The sequence below is a fragment of the Cetorhinus maximus genome, chromosome 9, assembly GCF_964194155.1.
Source record: "Cetorhinus maximus chromosome 9, sCetMax3.hap1.1, whole genome shotgun sequence".
Classification (NCBI taxonomy): Eukaryota; Metazoa; Chordata; class Chondrichthyes; order Lamniformes; family Cetorhinidae; genus Cetorhinus; species Cetorhinus maximus.
In genome coordinates this window covers 51,881,749-51,901,736 of record NC_135887.1, presented here as the reverse complement: position 1 = coordinate 51,901,736, position 19,988 = coordinate 51,881,749, and the positions used below count along the sequence as shown (strand labels likewise).

General features: G+C 41.5%; 1 protein-coding gene across 2 annotated transcripts in view; it reads right to left on the bottom strand.

Moving 5' to 3' along the window:
• Positions 1 to 317: 317 nt before the first annotated feature.
• The window catches only part of ankfy1 (ankyrin repeat and FYVE domain containing 1), a 78,331-nt gene continuing 58,660 nt past the window's right edge, over positions 318 to 19,988 (bottom strand). For both annotated transcript variants that reach the window (XM_078548718.1, XM_078548717.1), the window contains exons 19-25: positions 18,360 to 18,536; positions 16,671 to 16,818; positions 14,444 to 14,534; positions 13,681 to 13,805; positions 9,804 to 9,950; positions 4,735 to 4,825; positions 318 to 3,556 (exon numbers count right to left, since the gene is read on the bottom strand). In XM_078548718.1, coding sequence (XP_078404844.1) covers positions 3,424 to 3,556; positions 4,735 to 4,825; positions 9,804 to 9,950; positions 13,681 to 13,805; positions 14,444 to 14,534; positions 16,671 to 16,818; positions 18,360 to 18,536 — 912 coding nt within the window. In that variant the 3' untranslated portion in view covers positions 318 to 3,423. The remainder of the gene's footprint in view (positions 3,557 to 4,734; positions 4,826 to 9,803; positions 9,951 to 13,680; positions 13,806 to 14,443; positions 14,535 to 16,670; positions 16,819 to 18,359; positions 18,537 to 19,988) is intronic.

Below are 19,988 nucleotides of genomic sequence, written 5' to 3'. Positions count from 1 at the left end.
TCTATTAACTCCAAATCCACAAGGATTAAGGAATTTTCTACAACTGTGTGATCTAAAAGATAAAGAACCATACACATAAGCACTGAATTTTGCCATTGCATTGTGGTGGCTATCTTAAGAACACAGCTACACCCCTCACTATGGCCACCTAGATATCCACAATGACTTCCAATGCACAGGTATTGCTATTTCACAGCAACACAGGCAGCTGCCACTAAAGTAACATTTATCTATGGCCTCAGACACATTTATATCTGACCCTGATCTGTGAACCCCTTTGGCTATTACCACCTAGAATTACAGAGTTTAACACCAGCTACTTTGTAATAAGAGAGTCAGAGTTTATTACCAAAGAGAACTATATTGATTATCATATTTCTAAGCACCACTGCTAGCAACATCTTGGGTACTGTTCAATGACATTGCTGTACAGACTTTTTTACCTTTACACCGTAAACAGAAGTAAACATACACCATTATTAGACAATTGTGTGCAATTGGTTTCAATGTTAGTGCAAAAAAATAGCCATTACTATAACATATTTCTTCTAATACTGAATAATGGATAATTAAAAGGGGTTTAAGGGCTGGAATGAATTTTAACCCATTGAGATTGTGCTATTTAAATAAACAAATTTCTCTAAATTCATTTGGTCTTTATTAGGTAAATGCAGTTTAATATCCCCAAGTGGTTTTATTCAATAAGCAATGATTCTAGAACACAATCAAAACTGAACATGGAAAACTAATGTCCTGATATAGGCAACATGCAGCCCTCAATGGGTTAAAAGTCACGACACAGGAGACTCAAATACAAGGGCACTGGCGACAGCAAAAGGAGATGAAATAAGATGTTGGTGCTTTTGCTGCAACTTGATTTCTCACAAGTAATTACCGACCCAGTCGATCGTACCCATTTATACTGGGTACGAGATTTAAGCATGTCCCACGCCTATTTGTGTTTGCAGTTGGCATAAAGCAACTCAAAAACTAGTTCAACTCAACTGCGTATACCAAAGTTGGCCGAGTATCTCTTGCTTGCTGACTAATTCGCTATTGATGAGTTATTGCCCTTTCAAGCCCTGCTTTAGAAGAAATTCTAGACAAGCTGTTTCAATGCATAATCACAATTTAAGGGAGATTCCATTGACTAATCTTGTACATGGCCAGATCAAAAAAGGAATGAGATTTTAAAGGCATTAAATCTTTATCTGAAATAATTTGGGCTGTAAAAGGAGAGATCTCTGCGATGACTCCCTTCACCATTCACTTACTGTTGTTCATAGTCATTTGCCTAAATGTTGACCTTTAAGTGCTAGGACTAGTTGGGAAAATGGTTATGGGAAAATGGTTATCTAGTTCAAGCCCAGTGCTTCTTTGAAAACATGATTTCCTACAACATTTAAATACTGAACTGGCCTGTGATGTCACGGGTCTGCTGCAAGGATTAAGTGTCCTAGGCTTTATCTATTGGCAAGTCCCAGTGGGAAACAATGATGGATAACTAGGTGCTGTAAAGTAAATTAGCATAGATTGCTTAGCACCATGAAATTGAGGCACAGTCACAGTAAATAAATAGAGAATGGCTCAAAATCTAAATAACCCCAGTGATTAAACTTCCTTTGAATTGAATCCACCAACAGTGCATTGTTCTCTCAACGTGACACACAAACAGCCTCTCGTGATTGGTTTAGAGTAGCTATTGCTGTTAGCCAAAAGTCTGTTAGTTTATTCATATCAGCAGCCTTACATTATTCAGCTCTGCTCACAAATGCACCAACATCATATAAACGTGGAATGTTGTTCAACACAGTTGCTGACCTCAACGAAGAATTGAAATGAAAACTCTTCCAAAAGGATTGGATTTAGCCTCCATCTCACCCACTGGAGCAAAGACAAGTAATAATATATGCATAGTACAGTGCAGAATTATACATGAGGTGTGAATGCAGAATATCAGCTGGTCAGCTTCACTTGAAGCAACAGGCTTTACCATCTGAACAGATTAAGATATAATGTAATAAAGCATAACATTTTTGCCAAGACACCTTGAAACATCATATAGCACAGTACAAAATGCATAAAATACAGTAACTGTCTTGAAATATTTTTACACAATTTTGACTGTCAAGTGGCAATCCTTAGAATAGTGCTTTTATGAATGAGACGACAAATTAGAACAGTGGTCCCAATTTAATCCTTTCCCCTCCAGGTAGCCCAAGTGTCATTTACACATCGTAACCAAAAAGGGCTTCCTAGTCTATTTTATGACTAAAGCTTCCAAGATACTGAGACTCTCTGGATGAATTCACCCAACACCAGCTAATTAAAGTAACAGCTCCAACCTGATTTGGCCACTGTTCACAGAAGGGCCTCCAGCAAGCTATTGTCCCCAGGATGCCTTCAGAAGCATATTAATTATCAGTTGCTGAGTGAGATTAGGCCATGTAGCAAACGAGGTTAGCACTGGATGTACTGCTCCATACAATGGACATCCAGGTGAAGTGAAATAAGACTGGGAAATTCATGAAAAGGTGAACCATTCTGTTCAGTAAGCACTGTTTGTAGAACTAGCTTCCCACAGGTTGGTTTGATTATGTACAAAGAGTAGTAGATTTTTAAAAAGTTACTCCATCTCGTTCCAGTTTTAAAAAAGACCATATTCTCTCATGTACATGACCATGCATTTGATCTAAATATGCAACATTTCCCTTTTTAAATGCACAACCATATCTATTGGTAATAAAACATTTCCTAAATTAGTGTTACCAAGTTTGCTCTTGCAGAGATTCAAACCACCAAGGATTATACATTCAGCTGCTAAATACAGGTCAGGAATTCGACAACCAAACTGAGGCACATTCAGTTCTCATGTAGAGTCTGCATAGGGCAAAATGGACAGTCAATTCCCTCAAGGTATTGCTCACCTTCACCCACAGACCCACCTAGCTAACCTATATTGTGTTGAGTCTTGTTGACATCTGTAACAGCATCAAGATGACAATTGGACGATATCGCTGGATAGAGTTGGGAGGGGCAAAATGTGTCATCTACAATTTATGAACATGAATTTAAAAAAATACAAAGTAGAGCAGAAGCTGGAGAGTGTTAACTTGAAACGACATCAGGTCCTGAATATTTCTACCATACAACCCTATCAGAATAGGGTCAAACCCAACCCCAGCTACAAGCACCAACACTCAATTCTGATCGATTCACATGGCTATACATCCATCCATATCAGAGTCCGTTAATACATTGGAGAATCAAACAGCATAATTTCAATCTGAGTAATATAATGCGGTCCCTCAAGTGTTTGGGCTTCTCTTCGAAAGGTGCTAGTCCAATTAGAGTTTCTGGCTCCTGGAAAGGCGCTGTGTAGTGCTGCCAAAACACTAAACGCAAGGGCAATTCCAACAAGTACTAAGAGACCCCACCCAGTGTCAGCACATCAAAGCAAATGTCGCACACCCTCACAGGCTTGTTCAAATCAAACTTGATGATGGGAATTTCCTTTGTCGAACACTTGTGACAAAGCAGTCGTCCACAATGGCGGCTGTGAAGACAAAGAGGATACATATCAGTGCGACGCCTGGAAACACTGCAATGCAATTTCTCTCAACTTTGGTACCATTAGAAGTCTATGCAGCAGTGCAATGTTCTTTGTTAGTTTCTTTTAACACTAAAATAGCATATTTATCACATGGAATAATCCACTTATTCTCTTAACCCAGTTTTTGAGGGGAGCAGGGAAGGAAAGAAGTGGTATTTTTATTAAACAACTGGTTAATGGGGGAAATTGGTTTCTAGAAAGCTACTGAATTCAGAAAGCTGAGTTAAACTGAAGCTGAGACGCCATTGCCTCAATGACTACAGTTACTGAGGTGGAGACCTGACCTGCACACAATTGTGCCAGTGAGCCAGAACAGATCAGCATTAAATCTATTTTAAAAAATATAGTTAAAGAGTGCAACAAAAGAATGTTCTCTGTAAGCAACTGTTTAAGACTTATTTATATGGCCCCTTTCTCAACCTCAGGACATCCTAAAGCACATTACAGCAAATGAAGCAGTTTAAAGTGCTGCACAGTAGGAACTACAGCAGCCAATTTGCACACAGCAAGCTCCCACAAACAGCAATGAGATAAATAACCAGATAAGCTGTTTTAGTAATATTGGTTGAGGGGTGAATGTTAGCCAGGACACTGAGAGAAGGCCCTGATTTTCTTCAGATTAGTGCCCAGGGGTCTATTATGTTCACTCAAGGGGGCAGGCTGGGCTTGGTTTAACATCACCTCTGACGGTGTGACACTCCCTCAGCACTACACTGGAGTGTCAGGCTGGGTTATGTGCTCAGGTCTCTGGAATTCATGACCTGTCACTCAGAAATGAGGCTACCCACTGAGCCACAACTGATACCATTTAAGCTCTTGACTATATTGGTTTTAATTAAAGCAAAACAGAGGGGCAGCTTCAATGTTCCTGTTCTGAATGAACAGTGCACATCTTTACTTTTAAAGCCTTACTTCAGGTTTGCACAACTCTTAAGATAACCAACGAGTATCATAGAACCACCATCATATTAGCACAGGCTCAGGTCAGTCTGTTTAAATTGGATGTTGCGCAAGTTTTAAAAAAATGGAAATTTCAAACTCAATTTTAATCAACGTATTGTTAAACCCTCAACACATTCAGCAACAGCAAACTATATTGGAAACCACAGGAGGCAACTCACCAATGGTGTTTCCGCATAGTGACTCCAAACTTGGAAATGCACTCAAAGCAGTTAGAGCCCTCACACCATGGAGGCTCCTTGGACAGCATATCTGAAACAACATTACAATCAGTAACACAGCAGGGATTAAGTGGCACCCCAAGTCACTCTTTCTAGGATTTTGGAAGTTGTTGGAACAATCAGACACTTTACAAATCTAAGACAGCAGTCACATACATCTAGATCTCTTCTCCCCAAATATAAAGCGTTCTGAAACTAATCATTTATATGTTGATATCTGAGATTCTCAGGATGCAATGATGCATTGAATAGAGGTGCCCAATGTCTCCTTCTATAGGGCAATGGGAAAAGAAAAGAAAATAGTGAGGAAGTCATGACACTTGCTGCTGATAGATACAAGAGCAGTGACATCAGGGACTAGCACAAAGTTACTGAACTGTAGCGTGGAACTTTCAGACACAAAGAAAATCAAGTCCAATTGAAAGAGGTCAGGTTACAATTTGCAGGGATACAGTCCGAGGGGTCACCTAACTCCCAGCGTTCCATTATGCATGGAAACAGTTTGGAAGCATTTTAGTTAAGTGCACAATAAACCCAGATTAGAGAATACGCACAGTTTACACAATATAGGGGCTTCCTTCACATACTGGCACAACTTTAAAATAGAGCCCCACATGCAGAGTTTGAGCTGTACAGTTGCATTCCTGGTTCCCTGCCAGTCAGATGTGTAGGAGCAGGCACAATCCATGCCATTTTGGAGTGGAGCTCTGCACTAATCAGATTTACTGTAAGACAAGGGCACAATACAGGACTAAGAGGCCACTGAACAATCTACTTTAGGAGTTTTTTTGCAATGAGACAGAGTTACTTATTGCAGATACCTCTGGAGAATCCTTTCAGCTCCATTAAGTCTTTATCATTTATGTTGACAGCAAAATAGAGTAACACCATCTATTCTTGTTTAACCAATGATAAGTGATTCCAGGTTTGATCCTAGTTTTAGAATTAGCTGACCTCAGCCAGGAAAACATTAGAGTTCCTACAACTGCCATCCACGAGCTAAGGAAGATGAAAGGGTGAAGAGAAGAGGAAGAAAAAAAAAGTCATGTAGGGATTTCACTCCATCAGCCTGACTAGTAGGGTGCATGGACAGTGCAGGGCAGAGGATCAAATTCAACTAAGAGAACCCCCCGCCACATGACCAAACAGCTTAAACACTTCTCGCCATGCCCCACCTTGCAGAATGTGCTCCTCAAGCTATATAACCAATTCTCTCTCTCAAATGGAGAGAGATGCTATGGTCCTTTGTGGTGTCATGAAGCTATTAGTGTATATAATATTATTGGAAAATATTTTTCTTTAAAAATAAAGGTTTAGTCTGTGGGTGAGTCTTAATTGGATTAAAACCAGCTAGTCTGGGTGCACTGATGTGTACTAGTTTTGATATGTAAGAGAGATAGCAAGTATTTGCATTTTTTTTGAATAGAGCATTCAAGAAGTGGGGTGGATTCTGGCACTTAGCTAGCACAGACCAAGCAATATGTTTATATTACTAATAAAATTGGTACTATGAAAGGGGTTTTATTGTTAGAGAGGTGGAGTTCAAAGTGGCTGGTGATAGATTGAGAATGTACATTCAATGGGCTGTGCTAGGTATAACAAGACAACCGTTTTGAGTGTGCAGGGCAGAGGCAATGAGAGATCAAAAGCAGCTGTAAGCTTATAACTGTCTCCACAGGAACCAAAGTGAAAAGAACCTCATTTTGGATTTGTAAGGTGAAAATGCTTTGCCTGGTGTCTGGTTAAGTGTATGAGTTGCTATTTTTTAAAATTCATTCACGGGATGTGGGCTTCACTGGCTGGGCCAACAGTTATTGCCCATCCCTAGTTGTCCTTGAGAAGGTGGTGGTGAGCTGCCTTCCTGAACCGCTGCAGTCCATGTGGTGTAGGTACACCCACAGCACTATTAGAAAGGGCGCTCCAGGATTTTGACCTAGCGACAGTGAAGGTATGGCAATATATTTCCAAGTAAGATAGTGAGTGATGTGGAGGGGAACTTCCAGGTGGTGGTGTTCCCATTTATCTGCTGCCCTTGTCCTTCTAGGTTGTAGTGGCCATGGGTTTGGAAAGTGCTGCTTAAGGGGCCTTGGTGAATTCTGCAGTGCATCTTGTAGATGGTACACACTGCTGCTACTGTGCGTCGGTGGTGGAGGGAATTGATGTTTGTGGATGTGGTGCCAATCAAATGGGCCGCTTTGTCCTGGATGGTGTCCAGCTTCTTCAGTGTTGCAGGAGCTGCACTCATCCAGGAAAGTGGAGAATATTCCATCACATTTCTGACTTGTGTCTCGTAGATGGTGGACAGGCTTTGGGGAGTCAGAAGGTGAGTTACTCGTCACACGATTCCTAGCCTCTGGCCTGCTCTTGTAGCCACAGCATTTACATGGCTAGTCCAGTTCAGTTTCTGGTCAATGGTAAGCCCCAGGATGTTGATGGGGGGGATTCAGTGATGGTAATGTCATTCAACATCAAGGGGCGATGTTGGATTCTCTCTTGTTGGAGATGTTCATTACCTGGCACTTGTGTGGTGTGAATGTTACTTGCCACTTGTCAGCCCAAGCCTGATATTGTCCAGGTCTTGCTGCATTTGGACATGGACTGCTTCAGTATCTGAGGAGTCGCGAATGGTGCTGAGCGTTGCACAATCATCAGCGAACATTCCCACTTCTGACCTTATGATGGAAGGAGGTTATTGATGAGGCAGCTGAAGATGTTTGGGCCGAGGACACTACCCTGAGGAACTTCTGCAGTGATGTCATGGAGCTGAGATGACTGACCTCCAAAAACCACAACCATCTTCCTTTGTGCTAGGTATGACTCCAACCAGCGGAGAGTTCCCCCCGCCCCCGATTCCCATTGACTCCGGTTTTGCGAGGGTTCCTTGATGCCTCACTCGGTCAAATGCTGCCTTGATGTCAAGAGCAATCATTCTCACCTCACCTCGGGAATTCAGCTCTTTTGTCCATGTTTGAACCAAGGCTGTAATGAGGTCAGAAGCTGAGTGGCCCTGGCGGAACCCAAACTGGGCATCAATGAGCAGGTTATTACTAAGCAAGTGCTGCTTGATAGCACTGTTGATGACCCCTTCCATTACTTTACTGATGATCGAGAGTAGACTGATGGGGCGGTAATTGGATGGGTTGGATTTGTCCTGCTTTGTGTGTACAGGACATACATGGGCAATTTTCCACATTGCCGGGTAGACACCAGTGTTGTAGCTGTACTGGAATAGCTTGGCTAGGGGCGCGGCGAGTTCTGGAACACAAGTCTTCAGTACGATTGCCGGAATGTTGTCAGGGCCCATAGCCTTTGCACTATCCAGTGCCTTCAGCCGTTTCTTGATATCATGCGGAATGAATCGAATTGGCTGAAGACGCATCCGTGATGCTGGGGACCTCCGAAGGAGGCCAAGATGGATCATCCACTCTGCACTTCTGGCTGAAGGTTATTGCAAATGCTTCAGCCTTACCTTTTGCACTGATGTGCTGGGCTCCTCCATCATTGAGGATGGGGATATTTGTGGAGCCACCTCCTCCAGTGAGTTGTTTAATTGTCCATCACCATTCACGTCTAGATGTGGCAAGACTGCAGAGCTTAGATTTGATCCTTTGCTTGTGGGATCACTTAGCTCTGTCTATCACTTGCTGCTTATGCTGTTTGACACACAAGTTTTATAGCTTCACCAGGTTGACACCTCATTTTTAGGTATGCCTGGTGCTGCTCCTGGCATGCCCTCCTGCACTCTTCATTGAACCAGGGTTGATCCCCTAGCTTGATGGGAATGGTAGAGTGGGGGATATGCCTGGCCATGAGGTAACAGTTTGTGTTTGAGTACAATTCTACTATTGCTGATGGCCCACAGAGCCTCATGGGTGCCCAGTCTTGAGTTGCTAGATCGGTTCGAAATCTATCCCATTTAGCACAGTGGTGGTGCCACACAACACGATGGAGGATATCCTCATTGTGAAGGCGGGACTTCGTCTCCAAAATGACAGTGCGGTGGTCACTCCTACCGACACCGTCATGGACAGATGCATCTGGAGCAGGCAGGTTGGTGAGGATGAGATCAAGTATGTTTTTCCCTCTTGTTGGTTCCCTCACCATCTGCCGCAGACGCAGTCTAGCAGCTACGTCATTTAGGGCTCAGCCAGCTGTGGTACTACCGAGCCAATCTTGGTGATGGACATTGAAGACCCTACCCAGAAAACATTCTGCACCCTTGTCACCTTCAGTGCTTCCTCCAAGTGATGTTCAACATGCAGGAACATTGATTCATCAGCTGAAGGAGGGCGATTGCCTTAATGGAGATTAGTTTGGGAATTTGTTAAAAGTTATGATCGTAGTAATTTGTAGCTATGTGTATATATTTAACATGTGTAAATTAATAAAATGTTTCATTTAGCTTAATATAAAACCTCTTGAGAACTAGTGGTATGATTCTTGAATTTAGAGTTTCATCTCAAACATAACACTTAAAAATATAGGTTATGACAGTTGTTTAAAGTTTCCCTTTGGGATTTAAAAAAAAATCAGCTTTACTAACTGCTCGGTCTTAACAGTGGACTATGGTTAATTACCAAGACAAAGTATTAAGTGGTAAGTCACCTCATCTACAGACCACAGGAAGATGAAAAGGTGAGGAGGGAGAAAGAAAATCATGTAGGGATTTCACTCCATCACCCTGACTAGAAGGGTGCATGGATAGTGGTGAGAAGAGGATCAAATTCAACTATGAGGCCCCCCGCACCTGCAGACCAATACCCTCCCTAAAAGAAAAATATTGGGAGATAATTGATCTTAAATTTTGTTTTTAAAGTCTAATCACTTATGTTTTGTCCCAGAATGCAAAATACAATGGTCAGATGAAGTTCCTGCCCTTATATGGAGCAGAAATCCAATTTCAGCAGGTGAGGGTGTTATACTGGTTCAGGAAGCAAACAGTGGTGGGCTGGAAAGCAGTGTCAGATGACCTGAATTCTGCACACAGTTGCAATAATTTAATAGGTTACCTAGAAGCCGGAAGAGCAGCTGTTTCGTGGCCACCTGATAGTTAAATATGTTGGTCCCCTGGTTGTTGTTGACTCCCAGTCGGGCTCCAGCTCGCACAATGGCTCGACACAGGTTAGCATTTCCCTTCATGTAAGCCAAGAGCAGGACTGCCAGGAAAACAGGCCACAGGTTAAACCAGAAATACTGACAACACAAATACAAGAATGAGGTGCAATTTCTATCCCCAATTCAAACATTTGTTTTAAAACTTAAAGATTAAACCAGAAGGGTAAGCACGTTTTCCCAAAGAATGCAAAGGCCAAAGTTTTGAATTTGCCCTTGAGCCTATTCCACCATTAAACAGATCAGTGTTTCCACCATGTAAATTTAAATTGTTTAATGGAGTTATCAGCCAAAAATGGACCTGCAGGTGACTGACTACTTCACAGGCAGCAGTCAATGCTAAGCACCAAGTATCGAACGAACAGGGCATCGGTTCTTCAATTTTAAAAAAATTCTTTCACGGGATGTGGGTGTCACTGGCAAGGCCAGAATTTGTTGCCTATCTCTAATTGCCCTTGAACAGTGGCATGCTAAGCCATTTCAGGGGGCAGTTAAGAGTTAACTACATTGCTGCGGATCTGGAATCACATGTCGGCCAGACTGGGCAAGGACGGCAGATTTCCTTCCCTAGAGGACATTAGTGAACTGGATGGGTTTTTATGACAAATTAATGATAGCTTTGGAAGGCTTTGGAATTCTATTCCTCAAAAGATGGTTGAGGCAGAGTCCTTGAATATTTTTAAGGCAGATGTGAATAGATTCTGATAAGCAACGGGGCAAAAGGTTAACAGGGGTAGGCAGGAATGAGAATCACATCAGCCATGATTTTATTGAATGGCAGAACAGACTCAAGGAGCTGAGTGGCCTACTCCTGTTCCTAGTTCATATGTTTGTAGCTTCATGGTCATTATTACCGAGAGTAAATTTATATTCCAGATTTATTATTTGAATTTAAATTCTACCCATGTCCCCAAAGCATCAACCTAGGTCTCTGGATTACAGGTCCAGTGACATTATCACTACACCACCATCTCTCCCTGCCAGCCCCCTGCCCCTACAATTGCTAGTCAGAGTTTTACAGCACAGAAAGAGGCCCTTCAGTCCATCGTGTCCGCACCAGTCATAAAGCTCCTATCTACTCTGATCCCATTTTCCAGCACTTGTATGCTATGCTGTTTCAAGTGTTTATCTAAATACTTCTTAAATATTGAGGGTTCCTGCCTCTACCACACTTTCAGGCAGTGAGTTCCAGATACCCCCCCACCCTCTGGGTGAAAAAATGTTTTCCTCAAATCCCCTCTAAACCTCCTGCCCCTTACTTTAAAATCTATGCCCCCTGGCTACTGACCCCTCCACTGAGGGAAAAGTTTCTTCCTATCTATGCCCCTCAATTTTGTACACCTCAATCAGGTCCCCCCTCAACCTTCTCTGCTCTAAGGAAAACAACCCCAGCCTATCTAGTCTCTTCATAGCTGAAACGCTCTAGCCCAGGCAACATCTTGGTGAATCTCCTCTGCACCCTCTCCGGTACAATCATCTCCTATAGTGTGGCAACCAGAACTGCACACAGTACTCCAGATGCGGCCTAATTAATGTTTTATACAGCTCCACCATAACCTCCTTGCTCTGGTATTCAATTCCTCGACTAATAAAGGCAAGTATCTCATATGCCTTCTTAACCACCTTATCTACCTGTCCTGCTGCCTTCAAGGATCAATGGACATACACAATAAGGTCTCTCTAATCCTCTGTACTTCCTAGGGTCCTACCATTCATTGTGAACTCCCTTGCCTTGTTAGTCCTCCCAAAACGCATCACCTCACACTTCTCAGGATTCACTCTTCTGCCCGTTAGCCAGCCCGTCTATATCGTCCTGTAGTCTAAGGTTTTCCTCCTCACTATTTACTACAGCACCAATTTTCATGTCATCTGTGAACTTACTGATCATACCACCTACATTCATGTCTAGATCATTAACGTACACTACAAACAGCAAGGGACCCAGCACTGAACCCTGGAAACACACTTCCAGTCACAAAAACAACCTCTGCCTCCTGCCACTGAGCCAATTTTGGATCCAATTTGCCCTGGATCCCATGGGCCCTTACCTTCTTGACTAGTCTCCCATGCAAAACCTTGTCAAAATCCTTACTGAAGTCCATGTAGGCTATATCAACTGCACTACCTTCATCTACACAACTAGTCACCTCCTTGAAAAATTCAATCAAACTTATTAGACATTATAGACATAGCCATGATGACTATCCTCGATTAATCCTTGCCTCTCCAAGTGGAGATTAATTCTATCCCCCAGAATTTTTTCCAAAAGTTTCTCTATCACTGATGTTATAGTTCCCTGGTTTATCCCTATCACCCTTCTTGAATAATGGTACCACATTAGCTGTCCTCCAGTCCTCTGGCACCTCTCCTGTGGCCAGAGAGAATTTGAAAATTAGTGTCAAAGCCCCTGCAATCTCCTCCCTAGCCTCCCACAGCAGCCTGGGATACATCTCATCTGGGCCTGGGGATTTACCCACTTTTAACTCTGCTAGAATCATTAATGCCTCCTCCCTCTCAATGCTAATTTGTTCAAATATATCACAGTCCCTCTTCCTAATTTCTATACCTATATTGTCCTCCATAGCGAATACAGATGCAAACTACTCATTTGAAACCTCACCTATGTCTGCTGGCTCCTCACAAAGATTGTCATTTTGGTCCTTTTCCTGGTTATCCTCTTGCCCCTAATATACTTATAAAATGCCTTTGGATTTTCCTTTATTTTACCTGCCAGTGTTTTTTCATGCCCCCTCTTCACTCTCCTAATTTCTTTTTTAAGTAACCCCCTGCACTTTCTATACTCCTCTAAGGCTTCCACTGTTTTGAGCCTTCGGACATCCAGAGTTCTCTGGGCTTGTTGGTCCTACCCTTCACCTTTACGGGTATTTTATCCACACACACCCTTCACCTTTACTTGTTGCTGAATGAAAAACAGCAATAAGGGATAGTCAAAAGAAATTCAAAAACAAAAAAACTTTGAAAATCGAGCACCAACAGGCAATGTTTTCTGTGTGTATTTAGCTACTATCAAAGAAACTTCATAAAACAAACATGGAGCACAACCACAATAATTAACCATAAATGAGCAACGAGATGTTGAGATGCTGTACTTGAGTTGGGGGAGTTGAAGGAGAGACATGCACAAGATATCTATACAACACTAGAATGGGATGCGTTTCCTGAAATCTGGCACCTCAGGCACTGAAATCATTAATGGGCCTCACCCACAATCTGGTTTTCCCAAAACAATGAATTCACGTGACCCCAAGTACATTTTTAAACATCAAATGCATTATATAAAAGCAATTTGCTGCTGTGGTTAAATGATTTTTCCAAACCTTTTCCTCAATTGATCTATCCCGGCACAATTTGCTTGAACCGCTGATTTGTAAGCAGGTTAGAAGACAGTCATCCAGCTCCCAGGTCACTGAACAGATATGCAGCGTGCCTATGCCACCACTGTCTGCATTTAAAGGGTTGAGCATGGTGATTTTCACCTCACCAATAACTTCCCACCAAAATTCTAGTGTGAACTTGTTCCAAGTCCAGGAATTGGGAGACAAAATTTCAAATGAGTCTGAGACAAGTCAGTATAACTCATCATTCAGTAATTTAGGATAATTGAAAAAAAAATGAATCAGAGTCTCTGTACCTTATGTTATTACAGGCCCAGAACAGAATGTAGGAACCACTATACTGTTTACATCAAACCATTAGACTCAACAACAGTTACTTTTCTGAGGGACTGATTTTGCCATTGAATTGAGCATCTACCTGTATTCCCTTCAGAATCTGGTTTATCCAAAGGATAATCCGGCATGCATTCCAAGAAGAGCTCAAAGATGGTCGCTGCATTTTCCTTCCCATAATGTCCCAAGACATGCATAGGTGACTGCCCCCTGTAAACAGCAAAAACGATCAGAATACAAACAGTGATCAGCATAATTCAGTATAGGTACAGAAGTAAGGAGCCTTTAGGTTAGAATTATTGCTGGCAATACTGTCAGGTTAATGATTCTGCAGAACATTTCTCTGGATTAAGACCTTGGTTAAAATGGAAAATTGTTCATTACTAATGCTAACAGTAATTTCAAAGTTTTTGCCTTTATTTCAATCTCTGGTCATATTTCAGTCCACATACTGTCAAAATTCAATGAGGCAACACTGGTATTTTATCCACACACAAAAAAGTTATTTCCAAACCAATCTACTCAACTTTATCTACTTATCATGAAATGCTTTAGTGCAGTTACTTACAGCAAGGCTTCCACAAGCTCCTAATCCAGTCCATTAATAAAACACTCGTCATTACCAAATGACAAAAGGTTTTAAAAATGATATACACAAGAGGGGATGAAGTTAAAAGCTGTAATTTTGCCACATTGATAAGGAAGTAACCAAATGACTAAAGTCTGAAACTGGGTTACAACCTTGATGAAATTCTGTCAATTAAAAAGGGCAGAGACCAAAGTGTCAATCTGAAATGAACAATACCCAAATAAAATTGGAAACTTTAATTAGGCTCAGGTGATCATACCTCAGATTGAAGACTTCAGCATCAACACTACATTCAGTTAGGAGGACACGCACTACATTGAGGCGTCCATGCATAACAGCCAAATGAAGGGCTGAAAAACAATGGTAAAGGTTAATGAACCAGCTAACAGAAAGCATAGACACACCAAGAATAAAAAATAACTATGTTACAGTTGATTTGTAAAACACTCATAACTTCATATGGTCTTTCTCTTTTGAGTATATCGCCATCATGATTGCTTTTAAAAAGCAAGTGATTACCGAACCTGACCAGCTTTGAAAGCCCATCAGTCTGACAGCTGATATGACGAATGGATTACTGAGCCTGACAGCATCAAGGAGTCAGACAGATCACGCATCAGTTATTCACGATGCACTCTCTTTCCTGCACCAAGTTCAGTAACTTCAAACCAGCTTCCTTCAAGTTATCACCATTTTTTTGAAAAACGATGAGGGAGGGGGAAAATAAAATGGAAGTCTGGCACTAACAGAATTAAACCATAGCTAGCATTGGTCTACAGAGAATGGAACTTTACTCTGCATCTCAACACCGTGTTTTTGAGAAAGCATTCCATTCCCCACAATCACGGACAACATTGGCCTCTCATCTCTTTCTCCCAATCCTTAAAAAATGTGATAAATTTCAAAGTTTGTTCACTTTGAATCAAAAGGTCACCGTGCTGTGAATCTGACTGAATATTACGTTAAGGATGACAGTTCATGAAGCATTGCAAACCTTTGGTTCAGAGTCTATATACCCTCAATGCAGACCAGCTATTACCAGGTAACATTGTGGTTTTTGGGTCCACTGATGCTCAACCTCAGGTGACAGGGGTACTAACTGTGGCACAGTGAGCAATATGCCAGCTGTTCTGGTCCTGACTCCTATGTGATTGCCAGCAATCCACCCCACAATCCAATCCACCCTTGCTGCTACATTCAATCCTCGTTACTAGCCTCAATCTTGACATCAACATCCCCACCAACCTCAGGCTCACACTAGACAGGTCTGCATGCAACCACTAATTTCAAAGTTCAGCACCTCTCCTACACCATTACCACTAAGCTTTTCTCCTACAGAACTATCACCTCGATACACGAATGCTTTTTATCCACTCTGTACACAGCACCACATCCAACTTCTGACTGAGGCCAATTATTCTAGTCCTCAAGGCCTGTTGTCAACTTTCTATGGTACGTAAATCAACAATTTACATGCCCCTCCCCACTCTGTCAACATTTATCTGCTCCACTTGCTGCAATACAGTTCCTTCACAAGTTCCAGTGCCCAGTTAGGACACCTCACTTACACCCACAGTAATGCCACGCAGATCCACAAGAAGGATTCCCAATTCACCACTTCCCAACAATCCCAGTCATAGCACCATGACAGGATCTTCCAAATTAAGGGCACATCTCCCCCAAAGTGAGATTGAATTAATATTCAATTACTAAAGCAGCTTCAATTTCCCCACACAGACTCAGCACATCCTCGTTTCTCCCGTGCAGCCATTACCATGATGCACTCTCTTCACTGATTAATTTGCTCCACGATTCTGAGTCCATAGCAAGATCTTTGATCTTCCCATTGCAATTGTTCCCAACTGCTCTTGAATTTTACTTACAAATGTTAACATTGCTTTTTCCTTGGGATTTCAGCTTTTTATTTGAAAGCTGAACCAACACTTAGTTGCAAGTGCATTTTAAAACCTCTATCTACATGAAGCACGGGGTTAAATAGAAAAAAATAGAAATGTTACCAAATTGAAAAATATGGAAGTGGGAAATTAACAAAATACTTGTTTGTACAAGTATCTGTAATTGAGCAACAGCCACAACACAAAATAAATAATTCCTTCTCTTCCAATTCTGCCCCCACATACCCGATTTCCTTCGCTCCATAATTGGCAGCCGTGCCTTCAGATCTTTAGGTCACAAGTTCTGGAATTCCATACCTAACCCACCCCTCTGTCTCTCTTACTCACTTAAAACCTCCCTCTTCAAACAAGCTTTTGGTCAACTGTCCTAATATGTCCTTCTTTGGCTAGGGTGTCAAATTTAACATCCGGGGAAATGCCTTCAGATCTTTAGTGTGTTAAAGGCGCTATATAAAAATGTAAGCGTTGCTGTTTCTAGGAGTGGAGTTGAGAGTGTGATTTAGAAAAGCATGTTTAAAATTGAGAGTTCATAATTGTGACTGTTTAGTCATTTCTTGCAAAGTCTCCTACCATTGTTCAAATTCTCATCAACAGCAGAAAATTCCACACCGTTCTCCAGGAGCACAGAGCAGATAGTTGGCAGGTCCTGCTGAGCTGCCAGATGGAGAGCAGTCTGACGGTGTTTTGTCAGCTCATTCACCTTGGCCCCTGCAAGCAGCTGGAACATAGGAAAAACTTACTGGAATATGACAGACCACAAGCAACAATGAAAACCCAACTACACTCATTTTGTGACAGCAGGACAAAGAAAGAAAAACAAAAAAAAAATATACAAACTCAGCTCTGACTGCAAACAGGGATATTCTATTGAAGAATGAATGCTTTGCAGTGAAAAGCATCTCTGATGGGTATAATTGCCCACATTATAATAATATATGCACAGCAGTGGGGGACTGTTATTTAAGGTCTGGGTTCACAGACTTGATGAGCCAAATGGCCTCCTTCTGCACCATAAAGATATTGTGAAACATAAAAAAGTTAAAATAGGGGTTACACAAAGTCACCACTAGCCTCAGCAGTGCAATATTTTAAGAAAAGAACATGAGAAGCAGCACGGTCATACTCCAAACTTAGTGAATGGCAGAAGTTTTTAAAAATTCTTTCATAGGATGTGGGTGTTGCTGGCAAGGCCAGCATTTGTTACCTATCCCCAATTGCTCCTGAACTGAGCAGCTTGCTAGGCCATTTGAGAGGTCAGTTAAGAGTCAACTACATTGCTCTGGGTCTGGAGTCACATGTAAGCCAGGTAAAGATGGCAGATTTCCTTCCCTGAAGGGCACTGGTGAATCAGAGGGGTTATGACAATTGATGATAGCTTCATGGTCACCATTACTGAGAGTAGTTTTCCAATTCCAGAATTTTTAATTAATTGAATTTAAATTCCACCAGATGCCATGGTGGAATTTGAACCCATATCCCCACAGGATTAGCCTGGGCCTCTGGATTACTAGTCCAATGAGATTACCGCTACGTCACTGCCTGCAGAATACAGGTTTATGCTTACAATTTGCAGATTACAATCATTGGACTCTCACTTTTCAAATAGCATGAGGCCTCCTTATTTCTCCAAAGTGCAGCATCTCACATCTATTTGAAATTCATTTGCTACTTTCATGCCCATTCTTCAAGTTTATTAACTTCTCCTCAGTCTCTCAGTATTTATTAGAACCCACCACTGCCTCACCCACCGATTCCATCTAATCAGCTCTCCTGAATGGAAGTTGAGTAGGTCAACACCCTGCCCGTGTAAACAGGGACTTCATTACTTGAACAACTACAGTAAGATTGGCTGAATCTAAAGCAGTGGAAGAATTGGACTGCCTTGTGAGTTGCTGGGCATGTAAGAAAAAGATAAATGCAGAGAGGAAGCCTCTCTGAAAACTGGTTTTCAGAAGGGATCTTTACTTTTAGGTCATTGAATATTTACATAGAATAATCAATTCCTTTTTGTTTTTCCCTCCTCCTATTAACTCTGCTAGAGTGTTGACTGAAACAACTTCAAGTCTTCAAACTCAAAGATGTCCCAGCATCAATTCACTCCCTCAAATGGATGGTAAATGCCCTGTGGGTCAGCAAAGTCACAAACTTAGCCAATTTTAGAAAGAAAATCTTCCTTAAAAATGCTGCAAAATTTGGTAAAATAAGACTGAATTACAATACAACAGGGACCAAGCGTACATCATTCACATTTGTGCTTACCAGATTCCGGACTATTATCTCAGAGCCTGCTTGTACCGCCAGGTGCAGTGGTGTAAGCTTAGATGCATCCTGCACTCGAGAGTTCACATTAGCCTGCACGCTGATCAGGAAAAGAACACTCTCGATATCAGAGTTCTGTACAGCAATGTGAAGAAAGTTCCTCCCTTTGTTATCAACCTAAGGACAATGGATTTTAAAAGTGAGAGAAAAGCCGACCGTAACCAAATAATCCACTGCATATACCTCGCACCTTCACAATGTCATTTACGTTCACCAGTTGCTTGACATTATCGCAAGAAACAGTTGATCTTTGGTTAGAATGTTACACAGAATATACAGCATAGAAAAAGGTTATTCAATTCACCTCGGCCATGTTTCTTCCAAGCCACCTTTCTTCCTTCCTCATCTCTCAGCATAACCTTTTATTCCCCTCTCCTGGATGTGCTGCTCTTTGTTTTCCCTTAAATGTATCCATATTATACTGCATCCACTCCCTGTGGTAGTGAGATCCACATTCTCACCACTTTCTGGGTAAAGAGGTTTCTTCTGAATTCCCCATTTGATTTCTTGGTGACTATCTCACACTGATGTCCACGAGTTTCGCTCGCCCTGACAAGTGGAAATACTCTGTCTGCTCTATCAAATCTTTCACAATTATAAAGACCTCTATTAAATCACTTTCAGCTTTCTCTTTTCAAGAGAAAAGAGACCCACGCCTGTTCATCCTCTCCCAATAGGCATAATCCTTATAAATCTGATTTGCATCCTCTCCATTTTACAATATTTTGTGACCAGAACTGTACACAGTACTCTAAATGTGGTCTAACGAAGGTTCAATGGAAGTTTAGCATAACTTCCCCACTTTTCAATTCTATCCCTCTAGAAATAAACGTTAGTACTTGGTTTGCTTTTTTAATAAAAGAAAATAGCCTGTTACTACTTTGATTTGTGTATTTTTACTCCTAGAACTTTTTGCTCCTGTACTCCATTTAGATCATTTTCCCAAGTAACATATGACCTCTATCTCTTATCAAAATGCAATAACGCACTTGTGTTGAAATTCCTTCAAATGTGTGTCCATTTTACAAGTTTATCAAATATTGCCCTGTAATTTGTTGCAGCCCTCCTCAGTATCAACTATTTTCCCCATTCTGACATCATCTGCAGATTTAGATAATGTTTTTGATTTCAAAATCTAAAATCATTAATACAAATTGAGAACAGTGGTTCCAGCAATGATTTTTGTGGGGACCTACTTTCCACCTACTGTTACTTGACTTTACTCTTTACCCTTTACTCCTGCTCTCTTGCTTTCTGTCTTGCAGCCAGATAGCTATCCATCCTGCTACTTGCCCCCTGACCCAGCACATTTTGGTCTTATTCAAGTGTCTCTTATATGGCACCTTTTCAAGGTCTTTTGGAAATCTAGATAAATGACCCTGTTGAATTCTTGAAGAGGTAAGACAGACAAGATGTTGGTCAAACACGACTCTCCCCTTTTGAAATCCATGCTGACTATTCATTTTTATATTTTGGGTTTTTAGATATTTTGTATTTCTCCATTATTTTTTCCTAGCACTGATATTAAGCTGGCTCGTCTATAGGTTCCTGAATGTGTTCTATCCCCTT